This window comes from Dendrobates tinctorius, unplaced genomic scaffold (genome assembly GCF_039654945.1).
Source record: "Dendrobates tinctorius isolate UK_male_01 unplaced genomic scaffold, ASM3965494v1 ptg000020l, whole genome shotgun sequence".
Lineage (NCBI taxonomy): Eukaryota > Metazoa > Chordata > Amphibia > Anura > Dendrobatidae > Dendrobates > Dendrobates tinctorius.
The window spans coordinates 42,823,106-42,843,982 of NW_027361688.1; the positions used below are offsets into that span (position 1 = coordinate 42,823,106).

Below are 20,877 nucleotides of genomic sequence, written 5' to 3' on the forward strand. Positions count from 1 at the left end.
TTTGCAAGTTCTCTCACCTACAAAGAATGGAGAAGTCTAACTTTTATCACATGTACAAATAAACTGTGGCTGGGTCTTAAAGATTGACAATGGACTTAAGCCCCCGTTACACACTGCGATATCGCTAGCAATATCGCTGTAAAGTCACCGATTTTGTGACGTTGCAGCGATATCGCTGCATGTGATACTTACCTCCGACCGGCTCCCCCGCTGGTTATCGGTGATCGCGCTAGAAGCTGCTGGACCATTCCTCGTCAGTCACTTCCTGCGGCACTTCCTGCTGTGACGACGAGCGACGCGTGGAGCCGGGCGGGAGGACGCAGGATCGCCGTGTCTGACAGGTAAGTAGCGATCCCCGTCCCCAGCAATGTCGCTGGTGAGATCTGCCTGTGTGGCAGCTCACTGGCGACCACCTAGCGATGCACCAGCGATCCTGACCGCGTCATATCGCTGGTCGGGATCGCTGGTGCATCGCTAGGTGTAACGGTACCCTAAGACACACAGCCAGGGCAAGTAATTTGTGGCTCCGTATGAAGCATTTCAAGGTCCTGGAGTGGCCTAGCCAGACTCCAGACCTGAACCCAACAGAAAATATTTGGAGGGAGCTGAAACTCCATGCTGCTCAATGAGAGCCCTGAAACCTGAAAGATCTGGAGAAGATTTGTAGGGAGGAGTGGACCAAACTTGTCTGTGCAAACTTGGTTAAGAACTAGAGGAAACATCTGACCTCTAATCGCAAACAAAGGTTTCTCTACCAAATATTAAGTTCTGTTTTTCTATTGTATCAATACTTATTTTATGCAATAAAATGCAAATTATGTTAAAATCATACAATGTGAATTTCTGATTTTCACTTTTTTTCCCAGATTCTGTCTCTCACAGTTGAAGTGTACCTACGATAAAAATTACAGACCTCAGTATTCTTTGTAGGTGGGAAAACTTGAAAAATTGGCAGTGTATCAAGTACTTATTTTCACCACTATCTGTCCCCCATAATCCCCTATATCTGTGTTCATCTGTTAATCAAGCATATGACTAGTCTTCATCTCTCCAGATGTCGATAGAAGATGAAATGACAGTTCTCACAAAAGTGAAGAGAAAACATTCTGTATTATCAAAGATTACAGAATACAAAGCTCATCGGACCTGAACAAAAGGTTTAGCCACATCAAAACTTTCCCATTACAACATCAATAGTACAATAGGCTTCTTTCCATCTCGTTATCCACAATAACATGGTTAGGAACACGTATGGCGTCACTACCAAGGAATATTTGCCGACTAAAGTCAATAAGATTAGTCCTGAAACACCCAGTCTTACAAAATCTGGTGCAACCACCTTCTACCCTTTCACTGAGCTTCTACACAATTACACTTAACACCCGACCCCAGACCGCAACGTAAAACGTATGTAGCTCCATCCCTAAGGAATGAAATAAATCACCAAGACATGGTGGAATCTGCTTCCTCTGATGCAGCAATGACAAGTTCATTAAACACTTATTGAATGAAGATGGATTGAGTCATCGAAAGACGTTGCTGCAATATAAACCCGACGTTTCCAAGGATAACAGATTGTGCAGCAACTGACCTGAATAGTTAGGTAATAACCTATACCTGGAATATTCCCGAAGCTCATGATTACAAAGGACATTCCTACATATGGATAAAGGATAGTCTTTAGAAGTTCTGGGAACTTGAGATCAGAAAAAGAAACAGGAAAAAAAAAAAAAAATCTATGCCTTCACGACTAAATTTTTGAAGGTCTTCCATTGAAAAACATCTAGTCAACCTGTTCAGATTTAACTGGCTGTTTATAGGGAACAACCGATAGCATTTTAAGTGTTTATTATTGGAAATCATAGAAAAAAACCCTAAAATCAATACTAATACAGTCTAATGCTCACTTTTATGTTTTTAATCCTTTTGGGGATTAGGGTCCTCCTTATTGTAGGTTGGTCTCTGTCTAATGTTAGGGGTCCCTTTAGTATCGGGGAAGGGATCCCCTAGTGGCTGCAGGGTATAACAGGGTCCCTAGGGATAGCCATCGTTGAGCGGGGGCGCCACAACGTCCCCCCTAGGGTGCCAACTTCCGCGGCAAGGAAGGAGTGAGCATTAGACTGTATTAGGGACTCCTAGAATTCCCCTATTATATGTTTATATGTTTTTATGTAATTGGATGTTATTGGACACGATTTTTGTTTGGTCTTGTTCACCTTGTGGTGTGACCTTTTGGGGACTTTTAACAATAAAGTATTGATTTTAGGGTTTTTTCTATGATTTTTGGTTTGAGACCCTTGGACATTGACACTGATTTTTGTGTTTATTATTGGGTATGACAAAAAATAGGTTTCGAATCAACTAAGGATTTCCCCCCCCCCCCACTCCAAACATTCCTGTAGATTCCAGTACTCCTAAAAAAAAAAAAAAAAAAGTTGTACTTCCCATAATAACCAGATTATTCATTTTAAAAAGGAGTATGTGTGTGGCGCCCCTGAGGCTCAATCGCCACAGAGGTACTGCACCTTCTCCTGAGGTGTAGTGCCCCACCACCCGGGTAGGGTGGGAACTCCTTTCCACACTCCAACACTCGCACCCTACACAACAGGGTAGTTCGGCATAACCACATTGCGGCTCCTTGCCCAGAGGGTAGCAGAGCACCTTTGGTGGTTCCCTGCTTGGAACACTGGATGTGCTGGGAGGTGGGTGGAGATACATAAGAGTGGGAAAGTGTAGGAGGAGAGGTCAGTCTGACGGAAGGTCAGTCGGGTAGGAAGTCACTCAGACAGGAGTGAGAATCCCTGGAAGAAGGAATGGAGGAAGGAGTGCTGCAGCTGGCTCAGTGATCTGAGCCAGCTGGCACGGGAAAGGAAAAGGAGAAAGGCGTAGAACTGAAATCTAAGCTTCCATAAGAAAGACAAGTACGGAACGAAGGAGTAGAGAGAACAGAGAGGATGTGGGTTAGAAAAGGAACCCTGCCTATAGGTTCTCAGCGCAAGGCCGGGGCCCGGTCCCCGAGGTTGTATGGACACTTATGGTTCTGCAGCAGACACCGGTGGAGTAGTGGGCGCTATAGAGCAGAGTTCCCCAACTCCAGTCCTCAAGGCCCACCAACAGATCATGTTTTCAGGATTTCCTTTGTATTGCACAGGTGAAGCAATTATCACCTGAGCAATACTAAGGAAATCCTGAAAACATGACCTGTTGGTGGGCCTTGAGGACTGGAGTTGGGGAACCCTGCTATAGAGGAGTCGTTCAGAAAGGTACATGTTGGCGGAGTGTTGGAGGGGAGAATCCTAGCTTGCCCGGAGGTTGATTGAGTCGCTGACCCGGAGGACACGGCCCGGAGGCAGGCACCTGTGTGTGTGTACAACGGACTATGAGTAAAGCTTTGGAACTACAAGTCCCGGTGTCCTCCATTCATTTGTGCGCCAACACATTCAGCACCGCTATTCGCTGGGTACCATTCTCCACACCGCCGGCACCTCTCCTCTTCTATTGCATCCACGCTGCCCTGGGGCTACAGCTTCACCTGTGGGGAGCTACACTATCTAGGCTGCAACACACCACCAGCCCCAGAGGATCTGCATGCAGCATCGGCTTAACACCTCCCTTGCCGAGCACCACAGGTGGCGTCACAAACTATTCCATTCCATTAACTACATTCCCCCATTGCTTGGGCGCCCAGGGCCACAGACCGGGTCACCGCTGCTGTGACACATTCCCCTGACACCGGCCCGGTACAGAGTACCCCACAGCCCTGGGAGGGCGACCCATAAGGGACTATGACATTTATAAGGTCTTAAAATATCTCGACAGCACCAAGCTCAGATGTATGAAGGAGCTGCGGCATGGTCCTCTTAATCATGTAGCAGTAACATACATTCTATAGTGGTGGTGCCTGACATCGTGATGAGTGAACGTGCTGGGATAGGCTACAATACAAGACAGTCCCTTAAATAAGCCGATATGGGGTGCCAGAAATCACTACTCCCATCTAATATTGATCATATGCTTGAAATGAACCCAATATATCGAAGTCCCGGAAAATCTTTAACCCCAATGTAAAAAAAAAAAAAAAAAAAAAAAAAAAAAGAGAGCTTTAAGGCTGTGTACCCACGTAAGCTTTTATTTTGCGTTTTTTTTAAAGCGTTTTTACTGGCAAAAATGCTTACAAGAAGCATTCCATTCATTTTAATGAATTCAGCACTTTGTGTACATTGATGAGGCTTTGTCCGCGAAAAAAACGCATCGCAGTAAAAAACGCAGCATGCTCATTAATTTCGCGGTAAAATCCGCATTTCTCACTATATTCTATGAGACTGGGGACGCTCCGGTAAAAAAAAAAAAAAAAGCATAACGCGCAGAAAAAAAATGCGCGTTTTCTGGGAAGGAGTCCGGTTTTTATTCAGGAATTTTCTGCATACATGGACACAGTTTAGACGTTCGTTAGAACATGTTCTGTGTGTTTATCTCCGGGCTTAGAGCTTTCCTGGTATAAAAAGCTTGATTTTACATGAGCCATTCGAAGAAGATTCCAAGTTAATAAATCAAAAGTTTAAAGACTTTCATAGATGAGTAGCTGGAAAGGCTCGCTCACTCGAGGAGCCGGCGTGTCTGTGCTTTAACAAGAGAAGCAAAATTATGTTAATGGTCACCATGTAATGTGTTAAAACCCCTGCAGTGGCGCTGCAGGGAAATTAAACAGTCGTCACCAGGTGTTACGGCACACCGTGAGATTAGGTTATTTTTGAGAAATTCTGGATTTAAAGTTTGGGGTTTTTTTTTTTTTACATAAAACGAAAGCTCCCGAGTACAAATGGACAACCAATGTGGACTGAACTCCTAGCCTTAAAATTAGAAAATAATGATGGAAAGGTGTTTTAACAAGAACCCGGTACTAGATTAAGGCAGCCCAATCATGATCGCGAGCCTGGCTGCACGATCGCCAGACCAAGAATGAATAGTTTGGGCCAGCCGCGTACCAAAGCCAGGTGGAGACTATAGCAAGAGGGCTGACTAGTCCGATTCAGCCCCCAATCGGCTTCTATCCATCCCAGGTGATTGACGGATCTCTCCCCAAGTTATTCAAAATGAGAGACCTGCCGAATCAACTGGGGTGGGGTAGAAGCCAGCAGGAGGATATGCCGGACTACCTACTTCTCTCCCTACAGTGCCTGATCGGCTTTTCAAAGCACTTATGTTTTCCCAGAACTGAGACTTTGCCTGAGTGACAAGTTGCCTTAAAAAAAAAAAAAAAAAAAAGGGAATTTGTCAGCAAGTTTTTGCCAGTTACTCATGAGGCAAGGGGAGAGACACTGATTTCCGCTGCGTCACTTACTAGGTTGTGTGTGGTTTCAATACAATGAGCACTTTATCAGCAGGTGATTATTACTACAGCTCACGTGCTTCCTGGTCCAAACATACAGCCCCAGCACTTATTAGCAACCTACTGTCAATACGCAATGTACACAAATTTGTGGCATAGGAGGGCGCCGCTTTCTGAGATCTGATAGATATTACATCTAAGGCCGGGGTCACACTAACCGACGCAAAATACGGTCAGTATTTTACATGCGTAATACGGATGAATGGCCCCTAAACAGTGCTCCGTATGTCATCCGTAATCAAGGTGTGGTCGCGTATTTTGCGCATGTAGGCATCAGTATGTAATCCGTATGGCATGATTTTCTCGCAGGCTTGCAAAATGGACATATAATGGAGCCCTATGACAGTTTTAATAAAGAAATGAAAGAATATAGACACATAGAATATATATATATATTTTTTTTTTTTTTTTTTTATATGTGTCTACATCTATTCTTTCTTTTCTTTATTAAACCTGTCAGTGTGAGTTTACTGTATCGCGCACTGAATTGCCGGCTTTGCTAAAAGACACCTGGTGCGTATTTCTCGCAGGTCACATGTGTGGTCCGTGTGTAATCCGTATTTTTTGCGCACCCATAGACTTGCATTGGCGTACTACGGGCGTAGTACGCTGACAATCGCAGCATGCTGCGAGTGGCACGGAGCGTAGGATACTGAGGAGAAATATACGCCTGGTGCGAGGGACCCCATAGAGAATCATTGGTCCGTGTGTAATGCGTGCTTTTTGCGCCTCTCACTCTCCCGTATTCCCCGCCAGTGTGACCCCGGCCAAAAAACTGATCGCTGGTATCAGGATCCCTGCCCCTAGATTATGTTGCTGTCAGATGAGGCAGCAAAAACGAGGTGACAAATTCCCTTTAAGATCAATTTGATATTACAAGAAATATAGCCTACCGAAAGAGCATTTAAGCTTTTCCTTGGATTTGGGGCCGAATTTCCTAGCGGTGCTCAAGACATTGGATTGTACTGACAATCATTTGGAATATACGTCCCCAGTAAAAAAAATTTAAAAAAAAAATTGGGCTTTCATTTATACAATTGTCAATTAAAACAAGTTAAATCCTGACAACCGTGTCAAGGATGCGCACAATGCTAAATAAGTCATACAAGGGGGGAAAAGAACCTGCCATTACCTCCTTTTGTAGGATCTGCAAGCATGGCTGCCTCGGGCAGCGAATCACTCCAGTGTGGTGGGGGAACGATAGTCCCCAGCGATGTTCATATCCAGAAACTATGACAAAGCTGTCAACTGCGCTTTGTGTCACAGCAAGTGATATTAATCAGCGGGCTGTGCGCCATCACAGCCCTGAGCCATGGTAATAATACAGCACAGCATTCTGCCATTGTTTGACCGTGCCATGCAAGCTCGGTTTGTTTTTTTCAAGTTTTATGCAAACGAGACACAAATTGAAAAAATTGCCGTTCAACCTAAAGGCTTGTAGATCGTATCTGGTGGCGCAATTAGGAGTAACTAGGAAAACGTTTTCATAGGAGAAGTCCTTCTCACTCGGCTGGAGTCAAACCCTGGGAAAGGTCTCCGACGCGGCTGGTTGTGGGGTTTCCAGTTACATCTTCTTTATTGTTCCCTTTAAGCCGCCGTTTCGGGTTGACCACAGCGCTCTTCAGTGGCGAGATGGACAGGAAGTGTTGGAGAAGGCCTGGTCTTCATGATCACCGCAAGGTATCGAATCCTTCAGGAACAGTTTTCATACACTAAATAAGGTGGCTTATTAAAAAAAAATAAGTTTTAGGATAGAATTTCTTCCATTGCACCTCATGTTACACACTTTATGAAACATTTTTTAAAAAAAAAATCTGTACGGATGACCAAATCCATGGGGCCAGGTAGTCAGTCAATGTGCCGAGAAAGGTCAGTGTCACTTTTTGATTTACCAAAGTTAATTACTAAGGAAACTCCAGAGGCCTAATGACTCCATTCTTGGTCTATGGCCATCGAACAATGGACGTACATGGTGCATTTTGCCTTTATAGATTTGGCCACCATAAATCAGCTGAAAACAAAATATGTATAAGCTCCAATACTGTTGCTTTGCAGCCCTGGGACGACATCTGCTCGGAGTTTGTGTGTTCTTCCCGTGTTTGCGTGGGTTTCCACCAGGTTCTCTGGTTTCCTCCCACATTCCAAAGACATACTGACAGAGAATTTATATTGCGAGCCCCGATGGGGACAGTGATAATGTATGTAAAGCGCTGGGGAATATGATGGCGGTCCATAAGTAAAGCACAAATAATGGACATGATTCCAGATTTCACTCTTTTGCAACGGGGCCAAATACGGTACCAGTTTTTTTTTCCCCCTCTACCAAAATTCCAAAATAGTATTGCTCACCAAGTTCCTGGTGGTCTGATTTTTGCAAGAGTATTAAAGGGGGTTTCTTTTTTTTTTTTTTCTCGCCTTAAAATTGATGTCCCATCACTCCTCTTTCAATTGTGTTGGTGCATGCATTAATGCCCATTTGGGCAAGTGACTGCTGCAACCAATCTCTGATTACAGCGGCAGCCAGTGTTTGATGCCTATGCTACCGCTGCAGCCAAACAGGAAGCAGAGAGAAACATTGAAGAGGGAGCAATAAGGAATCAGTAGGGCGAGTATACTTTTATTTTCGATTGTAAGCTCTCACGAGCAGGGTGGTCTTATTTTGCTTTAATTATTGTATTATCTTTAAGGTTGTTAGTTAGGACTGTATTATATGAACTGTTAAACTGTAAAGCGCTGTGGAATATGTTGGTGGTATAAATATATAAATTATTATTTATATTTTATTATTGTTAATTTTAGAGTGTGCTACTTGGCTTGCCCCCCCCCCCCCCTTATGACTGTTTTATATGAACTGTTAAACGCTGCGGAATAATATGTTGGTGCTCTAAAAATATTTTTTTTATTTTTATATATTTTTACTTATTGTTGTTAATTTTGGAGTATATTAGGCCGGTTTCACATTTGCGCTTTATAGCGCAGCGACGGCCTGCGCAAGGCCGCCGCTAAGCCCCAACCCCTGCCGGCTCCCTGCCCGCCCCATCCGGTCATCGCCGCCTACTAGCGCACATGGGCGCTTGCGATTTGCGCACCCTATCTTTAGCATAGGGTGCGCCGATCGTGCGTTGGCCGTGCGCTAGCAGGACTTTGCCGTCGCACTTTTGAAAGTGCGCCGTGCGCGCCGAAATGCAACATGCTGCGTTCGGCGCACATGGGCGCACCTTCAAAAGTGCGCAGTGCACGGCAAAATCCTGCTAGCGCACGGCCAGCGCACCCTATGCTAAAGATAGGGTGCGCAGATCGCAAGCACCCATGTGCGCTAGTAGGCGGCGATGACCGGATGGGGCGGGCAGGGAGCCGGCAGGGGGCGGGGCTTAGCGGCGCCGTGCGCTGCAGGAAATAAACACTAGTGTGAAACTAGCCTAACAGGTAAACTCTACGTTTAAAAAAAAAAAAAAAAAAAATCAGAACATTTTTACTATGTTGCTGCTCGGTATGGAATAAGGCAATTGTTCTCGACAATCTGGACCTGTCGATAAAACAGACGGACCTTTCCATAAAAGAAAAACCTCAGTTTTTATAGAAACCAAAACGCATTCTGTAAATTAGCATTTTGTCCATTAGGACGACGACTTCCATTACAAGTGAAAAGACCTATAATATCCACTAATATGCTTCTAAGTGTGCCGTCCTCCCTTTCCTGGCCTTAATTGCAGCAGTTGGACACGAAAGAAAGCCGTGTATGCTTCACCGGGCAATCAGCGAAGCCTCTGGGGAGAGTTTTGATTCCATATTCAAAGTCCACATCTAATAGCCCTAGCCATTCAATCTTTCCACGGAATTAAAAAAATAAAAAAAATTAAAAAAAGGGACACGAAAGACAAAGAAAAAACACTGAAATGTACAGTTAAAAAAAGCAAAAACACACTTTATTCACAAACGATATTCACAGTGTTCAGGGTACAGAGTAGATAAGTTGAGGTTAGACGACGCTATTTCTTAATAGCATAAATACAAACACAAGTGACGCCGCTTACAGGAAGTGTAAGGCGCCGACTGTAGAACTCATTGTGCAAACATTTCTCATCCTTTATATACATTCCAGTGAATGAGGCGGAATTTTGCGCACATTTGCCTCAAGCTATTGGCCGTTCTTACAGTACAGATCAGGTAGGTACAATATGCCGTCCTATGCCTGCGGGAATAATACTGCCAAACTTTTCAAAAACTTATTTTTATAAACTAACTTTTGTGGTTTTAAACTCTTAAAATGAATTTTCCCCCTCCAAAGTACATTTTATTTAACAGATGTTGGAACAAAGGAAAAATAATTCCTACAATTGGTGTAAACAAAAAAAAAAAAAAAATGTTCCTGTGCTGCGATAATCTTATAAACGTGTCCCTGCTGTGTACTGTGTAATGGCTGTGTCTGACCGTACAGGGACATGGTCTGATCACACTACAGCTCCTGGGTAGGGGTGTATGCAAGAGTGTATATGGACAGGACAGCACAGGATCACACAACTACTTTCTGTGATCCCATGCTGTCCTGTCTGTATACTCGCTCTTGCATCCTCCACTGCCCAGGAGCTGTAGTGTGATCACCCCTTATTCCTACATGGTCAGACAGTATTTTTTTAACCACCAACTCTTAACATTTTTATTCCAATGTACTTAGTGGAAAAACCTCCAAGCAATAAAATGACTAAGGTCTCCTATGTAGTATCTGTCCCTCCATAACAGTATACGATCTGTACTCACTTAGCATCACTTTTAAATTAAAAAAAAAATAAATAAATAAAAAGAGCCTACATTCTTCAAGGTTGGCGTTTTCCAATTTAAGGCACTTTTTGCACCGTCAGCACGTTATAGTCTCCACACACATTAGATTAAGGTAGGCAGAATCTGCTAACCTTCCTATTTGCGGGGTTGGGTGGGGTGCAAGGGGCTGCTAACTTTCCCCATATGTCAAGAAAATAAAAGGCTTGGCAGTTGGAATGTTCAATTTTAGAACCCTTTTTTTTTTTATAAGACAAGCCGCTGACAGACATGTACGGCAGTGGCTTTCTCCGCTGCCTGAAATAAAAAAAATCCATGAGAACTTGGCAGAGCCAAGCCACTGGTGTGTACGTGGGAATTTAGAGAGAGGGGCCAACCGTTTTACGAGTTGTAGCTTCAAAAAAAGGTTAGAGACCATTGCGCCAAATCATGACAACAAACCACTGGCTTCCAAAAATAAATCCTTCTGATTGAAGTACCAATCAGAGGCGGCCTATATTTACACCAAAAGGTGTGCCGGATCAGGACAAAGCCCTGGAAAAAAAAAAAAAAAAAAAAAAAAGCGGCCTTTTGGGTATATATATAAAAAAAAAAAAAAGCCAAAAACGCTCCTGAAGACAAAAGGACAATGTTAAAACGATTAAGGATTGTGGGCAGGCTGAACTCCTTTTGGTAGAATTTTAGTTTTAGCTGTCTTCTGGTTTCAGTTTTGTACAAAACACAAGGAAATTTGTAATGCTAATACAAAATTTTAAAATACCGTATATATATACACACACACACACACACACACACACATTTCAAGTTGGCGCTGGAAGGGACTTTTATAAAAAACAAAAACAAAAATTTGGCACTTCTAAAGTGTGCACCTTAACAAATCTATTCAGTTTGCTTTAGACATGGCTATAATCCTTCATTTTTATTAACATACATAAAAAGGTTGGCTTTAGTAAACAAAGCTATAATATCCAGTAAATTTACTGGCTTGAAAAGGCACCAGCCTTCAAACTTACAAAGTTTTCCCATTCGCAACACCAATAAACAATAGGGCACCTTGGCACTTGTACCAGGGTTTATATGGCAAGTTAAGGAAGACAATTTTAATTGTACTCTTTCAAAAACAACCCTTATAATACCCCAGGAAGCTAACAAAGAGCCTTTTTTTATCACCCTCATTGGAAAGTTTTATGACAGTCTCGAATTTTCTACTGCTGAGAAAACTTTGCACTTCAGACTGGAGAAACTTCATGTAGGAACTAAAAAAAACTTCATTAGGATTTCAATTCTTTGGCGTTTTCAGTTAGTAACTTAGGAGGTGAAAAGATCTTTCTTGGCTAAATGTTCCAATGTCTGTGCAGTTATTAAGGAGAGACAGAAGGTTAGTAACACATCATGCAACTTGGGTCATAACACTAATCACGCTCACCCTCTTACACACTTTACATTAATGACCCTTTGCCCAAAGGCTAACTTCATGGATATCCTTCTTTGCCTATTGTCAATATGGTTTCAAAGGGTTGAGCTTCATTTAGTTTGGGTTGGAACCTACAGATCCCAAAAGCCATTGCTCTTAGGAGCTACCATTCAGCTATGTGCACACGATGCCTTTTTCAGGTGGATTCTATCCAGAATGTGCCACCAAAAGGGTGCCATAAAATGAACATGGGGAACAGCACTGTCAAATCGACATTGCTGTGCATAGTACAGAAACCCTGGAGTGGCATAGCATGTTCATCCTTTGGGCAGCTTCCAGTTGGAAGCAGTCCATTCTCTATACTCACCAGTATAGAGCGAGAGCCGCCACCACAGGAATAACTGCAAAGCATTATCAAAAAATTGACCACGTTGTAGTTTTCTTGAAGCAGCTTCACCTGGGAAAATTTGGCGACTGTCGAAATCTAAGAGACTGCGTTCACCTGGGAAAATTTGGCGACTGTCGAAATCTAAGAGACTGCGTTCACCTGGGAAAATTTGGCGACTGTCGAAATCTAAGGGACGGCAACTGTGTCGAAATCTAAGGGACGGGGTGTGCACATAGGCTTAAATTTGAGACAATTGAATTGTGTGAATGAGTAGCTGGTAGAAGATGCATTTGGTTAGGTAGAGTTGGTCGATAAGGTAGAGAGGAACAAGAGAAACAAAGCAAGAGACAAAACCATGCAAAAAAAAGCGGAAGCATTAAAAGAATAAAAAAATTTTCATCAAGCTATAAAAGTTAGCAGCATTAATTGCACAAGGCACTCAATGAAAGCCCTCTTAAACACGGCAAGTAGACCTTCTTAGTAGCATCACCCAACGCCAAACCAAAACTCAGCTCATGACCCAAAAGGAAAGGCGCAATCTTTACTGCATGCAACCACAACAACGCAGAAAGTACCCAGTAGCATTTAGACAAGTTATAGAATGATTAATTGCTATGCATGTCAAACTCTTTTCCCCCTTTCCTTTCATTAAAACCAAATGAAATACTGCAACGAAGCAAGCACAATTAACGTAAAGCCCTTATCCTATGAGGATAGAGTGAGAGCCAGCTCACAACATTAACCTAATATATTGAATATAATTCAATTAATCTTTAGCAAGTGTCAGCTAGCAGTGGAATTCCAGCCCATCCTACTATTATATGAATAATTTACCTATAAAATACATAAACGGCCTCCCTGGACTTGTACATAAGGCCCATTATCAGGAAGAGCTGCTGAAAGTACATTGCAAATGTTTCTTTGGTTGAATACAGCAACAGTATTAAACTGCTACCCCACCTGAAGAACAAAATGGAAAAAGGGGAGCAGGTTTCTTTTTCATGCCCACCATCCCCACTCACTTAGTTATTCCAACCCCTTATTTGAAGACTGCATCACCATACGTCAGTCCATGCTAGAGTGCCATCGATGGATGCCTCACGTAGGAAGTGGTCGCCTACCTGCTTATGGTTGTATTTCTGGGGATTGGTCCGATAGCTGTAATCCGAGTACTGATCAGACCCAGTGGAAGTGTTGTCCCCAGTGCCAACAAAGGTGTTGGCTGCTGGCAAGTCTTGAACAACCTGGTGCTTCTTGGAGGCAGATGGGGATTGTGGTTGGAGCTGGATGGAAGGCAAAGGGGAGTTTGAACGGTAATGACGTCCCAAATCTGGGCTTCCCGGTGGGTAGTTCAAAGGTAGATGGATTCGAGGGCTGTCTCCAACAGAGTCACTCATCAAGTTAAATTTGAGAGACTTTTGTAGTCCAGTTTCTTCATCCTCTTCTACAGGTTTGGGTGGTTTTGGAGACTTGCTTTTCTTTGCTTTGATTTTATTTTTATTGCTTTTATTACTCTGTTTTGGGGCATAGAGATCTTTTGTTTCCTTCTTTCCCGCTTGATACCCACTCTTCGCTTCCTTTTGTCGGCAATATCGGACCAAAACGACCACCACAATGACAAGGATAACTGCCATGATACCAGCGATTACACCAAATACAATGTTTCGCTGTTGCTTATTGCGTTCATATTCTGGATCTCCAGCAATATCGATGTCTAATGGTGTATCCTGGCTGTGACCAAGTAAAGTCTCTACATAGGTCTGGTTTGTCAAACTTTCATTTATGAAGAAATGGACCAGGGCTGTGCCATGTCTGGAAGGCTTTCCTCGATCATTCACCCTTACTACTAGACGATGCAGACCATGATGTTTTCTTAAAATCTGTTTTTCTAGAGTAACCTCTCCTCCTGTAGGAGTTATTTCGAATAGGTCAAAAGGATTACCACTTGCAATACTGTAATGAAGTTCTGCATTTATACCAGTGTCCATATCCTCAGCCCGTACCTTGTTGACTTGCGTACCTGGATGAGTAGAAGGGGTTAGATAAGCGTATGAACTATTTGATGGTACAACAATCACTGGAGCATTATCATTCTCATCAAGAACATTAATAGTCACTCCAACATATGATGAACGGGGCGGGTCCCCACCATCCACAGCCTTCAAACGAAAAGTATATGTGCTTTGATGCTCCCGGTCGAAGGAGATGCTGGAAAGGATGGTGCCTGTCCCATTCTGGATAACAAATTCTCCACTGTCAGGTTCTACTGAAAGATGGACACGAGCATTTTCCCCTTTGTCGGCATCGATGACAGTGACCATACCAACCGGGCTCAGTCTAGGCATATTCTCCATGACTGAGAAATTGTAGCCATTCAGCATGAACTTTGGATCATTGTCATTGCAGTCCAACACTGTGATTACAACCGAGGCCGTGCCTTTTAAGCTTGGTGTGCCTTTGTCAGCAGCTACTACATGGAAATTGTATTGTTCAGTTGACTCCCGATCCAACACAGTGTTAACCCTAATTTGACCAGAGTCCGGGTGAACTGAAAAGATTCCCCGAGTAGTAGGGTCAGCAAGTATAGAATAGGATATTTGAGCGTTGGAGCCACTATCGGCATCGCTTGCACTAACTTCCATCACAAGATCATCAGGCGAATTATTTTCTTTGAAGGTCACTTCCATCAAGCTCTGCGAGAAGATCGGAGCGTTGTCATTCACATCGGTAACTTGCACCTTAAGAGAGTTGGTGCTGGAAAGAGGAGGATTACCAGAATCAACCGCCACAATTTCAATAGTGTATTCTTTCACAGATTCATAGTCCAATGGTGTGGTGGTCTGCAGAAAGTACTTCTTTTTGCTATCAGTTCCAGTATCGCTGACCTGCTTCAGCTGGAATGGTACATCCCTAGCCACAACACAAGTCACAGCTGCATTTTCACCTTCATCAATGTCAGAAACTTGTACCAAGGCCACTGGTGTCTCTACTGGCACATCTTCAGAAATATTTGCGACACCATCTTGATGGGTCACCAGACCAAAGCCTCTGATGTCAATAACCGGCTTGTTGTCATTTGTATCACGAATGGTAATTGTGACTTGAGTTCGTGCAGATTTTGGGTTGGATCCTTTGTCTTTGGCCACTACAGAGAATCGTAGCGTTCCAATATCTTCACGATCTATTGGACCTTGCACGGATATGAGACCGGTGGACCGATCTAGGTGTAGTAACCGTCGTACAGTATCGGAGGCCTGGTGGAAGGCATAGTCTATCTCTGCATTGGCTCCCTGGTCAGAATCATTGGCCTTAACCTGAAAAACAAGCAAAACAATTCCGTTATAATGGGTTATTTCTTTTTTTTGGAAATGGGGCAAGGTAGTCAAACGTGCATAAGGTAGACACCCTTCTAATTAAACAATGTATTTTAGAAAATGAAGACTTTGCTTTCACCACTGTGGCAATAATATTTAACCAATATGCAACGTTCAGTGGGAAAAACATTTTAGCCCTGTTGCGTCATGTACAACAAAAATCGAAAAACAGGAATGCTATGTTTTCCAGATTTGATAACCCAGAATCAATTCTAAGAAATGAATATCTGGCAAAAAGGTCAATGCAGCCATGAAGAGTGAGGGCTCTGCTTTGATCACATATTGACGGTGTCAGAGTCATTCTTCCGTGGCAGGCGTGATTCTGAACCAGCTCAAAGAATGTTACTACAATTAAAATGTGGGGCAGAGCTCAGATCAATGGACTACTGAACTGAAAAGGCCTCATTTTCAGACATGTTCAACCCAGTGCAAGAGAGTACATCATAAGGAGAAGGGAAAATAGGAATATAAAAATCACACACAAGAAAAAAAAAAAACACACCACTTTATTTATTTTTCAGTGTATTTCAAAATTACCAGCATGATCAAGGTGTTTTTTCCCTGCACGCATCATGTCAATTGTATCTGTGCTTTTCATCCAGATAAATGGGTAAAAAAATAGCAGGTTGTAAGCAGATTTTTTTTTTTTGCCTGCCACCATTCTGGTTTTTGGAGCAGAGGAAAAAGAAAATATGCAATGTGTGAACATACCCTTAATCTACTGTTAGAAAACGTTATGTTGATTTTAAAGACTTGTCTAAACGTAAAAAGAAAAAAAAAAAAAAAAAAAAAAAAAAAGTATAAGGGTTGTTGGGTTTCAAAAAAAATTGCATTATGTCCATCTACAGGTCTTGAAGTGCCGCTCATGAAGTGGAGCTATAACACTAGACACAATCCATAAGAAAAAAAAAAAAAAAAGTGTAGCGCCGTTTTCAGCAGAAAGTAGGCCTTTTTTTAGTTATTAACAACCGCCTGACCCTTTAGGTATTTACCGTAATTTACAAATTGAGAAAGCGGCACCAGGAGTGCCTGGTAGTTACTAACCCTAGTCAAAAAAAAAATATTCAGTCAGAAGTGGATATTTTAGGGGGAGTTTGGAATAATGCATGTTGGTGGACCTAATCATATCCAGACTGCGAACCCTGTGTACATTCCAGGTCAGGGGTCTGTGACCTTTTGGGGGTCCTTGTTTCAAAGCTCTGGCAACACATGCCATCCTGACAGCTCCAATTTGTTACAACATGAGAAAGCAGCTAAAAAAGTCACGTGAAGGAAGAGACAGGGAAAAAAAAATAAAATATTCTAGTTCCTACGAGTCAAAGTTAAGAGTCATTTCTCTGATATTAGTCTTTGAATAAACTACCTTCACAAAAACTCACCCAACCTGTTCCAGTCAGGCTGAGGCCCAAGTAGTAATAAACATAAGGAATGTAAAAAATCCTGCAGAGCAGAAACCTGGATCTACAGTCATGGCAATATCACACCGTAAGGGATTGAACCGGCTCATCCTATATGACCACCAGGAAAAACAAGATCCTTCAGCCCGGAGGAGAGGGCTTTTGTAATGGATGTGTGTGCATATATAGTACATATGAGTGAAAAAAAAAAATATATGCACACACACCACACAAACAGACCATACAGACATACAAACACACACACACACAGACCATACACACACAGACACCATACACACACAGACACCATACACACACACACAGACCATACATACATACACACACCATACATGTGACTGTGTATGGAAATGTGAATGAGTGTGAATATATATATGTACATGTATATACACATGTAGGGTGGGACTTACTACTGGTACAATGAAAAAAATCTTTAGGGAAAAAAAAAAAAAAAAGGATTTTACAGATACGAGCTTCCTCTAAAATAGAGGTCTTTATCCTCAAACTTACATTGCAGAAGAACAAAAAAAAAATTATTATGTATAATAGTAACAAATAAAATATTCTTTTATTGTAGCACAACCAAGGCCATTTAAAGCGCACCAAAAATCAAAATTGGAGACTGAAATTCTAGGTTGAGAAACCGGCAAATTGCCCTACCGTGGCCACAAGTCTACGTCTCTAAAAAGGTCATTTCTGTGCGACTTCATATATTGGGTGTAAATTATCTGCATAACTGAACCATAACATGAATTAAACCCAGCCTGGGGAAATGTGAGCAATTAGTAGGAATTCAATAATTGCAGATTTTTTTTGGAAGGGGAAAAGCACTTGTGATCTTCATTAACCTGTATAGTCTACAAATAAAAATAGAAAAAAAAAAAAAAAAATTCAAAATGTTGTTTTAGAAGGAAAAAAGCTATTAAAAGATGCCGGTCTCCAGGTTGCTTTAACTTGACGTTGGCTGTACATATTGCATTAAACATTGTGATCGGAGCACGGCTTAATCCCTTCAGGCTGTAATCCTGAGCAGAATGGAAGAGCCACTCCATTAGACACACAGTGCATACTTTAATTACTTATCTGATGGAAAACAGGTACACATGCTGACAAAGTGTCTTCTACTCTAAAGGCCCCGTCACACTAAGCGACTTACCAGCGATCCCGACACCGATATCAAGGTGTCAGGATCGCTAGTAAGTCGCTATGTGATCGCTGGTGAGCTGTCACACAGACCGCTTCACCAGCGATCAGCACAGCGATGCCGAGCGCCAGGCATCGCTGGCCATCCTGTAAAAAATAGAATCAAAATAAAAAATATAGTTATTCTCACCTTCCGACGTCGCGTTCAGCCATCCTGCCTCTCTCCACGCTCCGGTCCCAGTGATCCTTTGCACGAATGACCGCGAGATGTCACGGACTCGCGGGATAACAAAGTCTCGCGGTCATTCGTGCAAAGGATCACTGGGACCGGAGCGTGGAGAGAGGCAGGATGGCTGAACGGGACATCGGAAGGTGAGAATAACTATATTTTTTTTATTATTTTTTACACCTGATCGCTGGTCTCCCACTGTCACACACAGCGATGCATGCTGGCCAGCGGGAGACCAGCGACCAAAGAAATGTCCAGAGGTTTCTTCCAGCGATCAGCGACACCGGCAGGGGGGCCGCTCGCTGATCGCTGTCACACACAGCGATCTCGCTGGTGAGATGGCTGTTACGTCACAAAAGTTGTGACTCAGCAGCGATCTCGCTACTGAGATCGCTTAGTGAGACGGGGCCTTAACTTCTCTATAAAAAAAAAAAAAAAAAAAATGAAATGCAATCGTGGAAAGTATAAAACCTGAAGACGTTCTGCTTACCTGGAGTACGGAGTGCCCCATCGGGCTGTTTTCAGGCAGCACCGCTTCATATGCCATCTTCTCAAACTTGGGAGCATTGTCGTTTGTATCAAGGACAGAGATCCGCAGTAAAGCGCTGCTAGCTCTTGGGGTCTTTCCACCGTCTTGGACCTTAATTGTGAGATCATACGAGTCCCTCTGTTCACGGTCAAGACTTCCCATCACAATAAGTTGTGGTTGCTTTTCATCTTGGTCCTCAGCTACCTGCAGTCCAAAAAGCTCATGGGCTTCAGGCCCCACTATCAACTCGTAAGAAGCCACCCCATTCACTCCAGCGTCACGGTCAGTAGCAGCCGGGATTGGGAAAAGCATTCCGATGTTGGTGTTTTCTGGAATGGTGAGTGTAAGGACTGGAGAAGCAAAGTTTGGGGTGTTATCGTTAATGTCCAAAACTTCAATTTGACCATCGAGTAACCGAGGAACTGGAGACATTAAGTCAGTCATGGACACCTCAAACTCCAAGTAGCAAGACTGGCCTGGAAACAAGTTCTGGCATTCTCGGAGCATTTCTCGGTCAATGGCGGTCTCCGTGGTGTAGATATCTCCAGTCTTTCCATCCACGCGCAGGTACGGGTGTCCCAACTCCAGCTTATACAGGTGCTTTGAATCCGGATAGCCATAATCAGCAGCTAAGCTTCCAATCAATATATTCGGTGGTTGCTCTTCCTCGACCTTATATTTCACCTGGGTGGAAGATGCAATAAGGGGAAGCTGAAGGAGCAGCCATAAGTAAAAGCAGGAGACTACTCTCTTCATTCTTAGCTTCAACTGGTATGGCCACTCTGCAAAGAAAGCCGGAGAGAAAAAAAAAGGAAAGAGGTTAAGGTCAGAAAAACAATCAAGCCAATGAGAAAACAGCCTGAGTATCAATCATTCATATGCTAATCAGAATAACACGCCGCGGACACCCTGCTGTGGAATGCAGGTGTTGGTTCCCAATTGAAATGCTTAGTCTGACTAGTCAGAGTCAAGGTACAAGGACGAGGGGAAAAAAAAAAAAAAAAAAAGAAATTATACACACACCCCTTTCAGGAGTTTGTCACATACACCTAGCAATTGTGTCCCTGATATGACATAAAGTAAAGCCACACCTGAGAGATTAGAAACCTTGCAAAATAGGCACCAGGCTAACAACATGATCAATAATGAGTCAGACGTAACGATGGGATCATAGGAATCAAACCCAACTGTGACCTGTGCTAAAAAAGCAGAACAGACTCCCAAAGTATTACAATATTGAAAAGGTGCAGAAAAAAATCTGCAAAAAAATAAGTAACAAAAAACTACCGTAGCTTAGGAAAAAAAAAAAAAAAAAAAAAAGACAAACCACTACCTTTTTGTTTCTATAGCTCATGACATTTTAGCACCGCTTTTTGGGATGCAAATTACGTTTGTTTTGGCAACAGTACAAGTAGAATAAAATCTGTCATATTCATCAGAAACACTGCAAAAAGGTTTGATGCTTTTTTCACTTTCTTGTTGCCATCTATGTGTGAAAAACCGCAAAAAAAAAAAAGCAAAAAGCTGAAAGAATTGACATGTGCGGACCGAAAAAAAAAAAAAAAAAAAAAATTTAAGATGCAGGTCTCAAATTCAGTCAGAACAAACAAAAAAAATAAAAAAAAGTGTGCGGGAAGTTACACAAGTCTCCGCTTTTTGCTAGTGATTAAAAAGAAATGCAAAAAAAACAACTCTGGATAAAAAAACAAAAACAAACGAGCGCTTAGCGAACAGCTATAAAAAAAAGGCTATTGATAACGTAAAATAAGGAGGAAAAAAAATCTGCAAAAACGACTGCACACGTGAAAGACGGTAGATTGTGTGCGACAATTAAAGACCAGTAAGCAGGGCTGCGGCTACAGCGATGTGACAATCCTTACGTGCCGCCACCTGCATCTCAGAAAGGAGAGCCGTGACTGTCACCTGCAGGCTGGCACCGATGACAGCGGCCGCACAGTGAAGCCATCTTATACTCCCACCTGCAATGTAATGAGGTTACAGCTTTCAGCAAGCGCTGGAGGAGTATGGACTCTTTCTGCAACAGCAATCACATGACCTTCGCCCTCCGCACTGCCGACAGCCACCTGCAACACCAGATTGCCTCTCATTACAGTAGGAGGGGGACAGAAAATGAATAGGGTAGATATTGCATACAATATACTTTTCCAGGATAGATTTAAAAAAAAATAAAAATGACAATTTTTTTTTTTTTTAATGAGC

General features: G+C 42.7%; 1 protein-coding gene across 10 annotated transcripts in view; it reads right to left on the minus strand.

Moving 5' to 3' along the window:
- Window positions 1–20,877, minus strand: part of PCDH1 (protocadherin 1) — a 220,191-nt gene that overhangs the window by 143,288 nt on the left and 56,026 nt on the right. For 8 of the 10 annotated variants that reach the window (XM_073568024.1, XM_073568023.1, XM_073568021.1 and 5 more), the window contains exons 2-3: window positions 18,619–19,439; window positions 13,089–15,281 (exon numbers count right to left, since the gene is read on the minus strand). In XM_073568024.1, coding sequence (XP_073424125.1) covers window positions 13,089–15,281; window positions 18,619–19,413 — 2,988 coding nt within the window. In that variant the 5' untranslated portion in view covers window positions 19,414–19,439. Of the gene's footprint in view, window positions 1–9,288; window positions 12,037–12,081; window positions 15,282–18,618; window positions 19,440–20,877 lie in introns of those variants that run through there. The other 2 variants (XR_012230778.1, XM_073568028.1) reach the window with 2 other exon arrangements.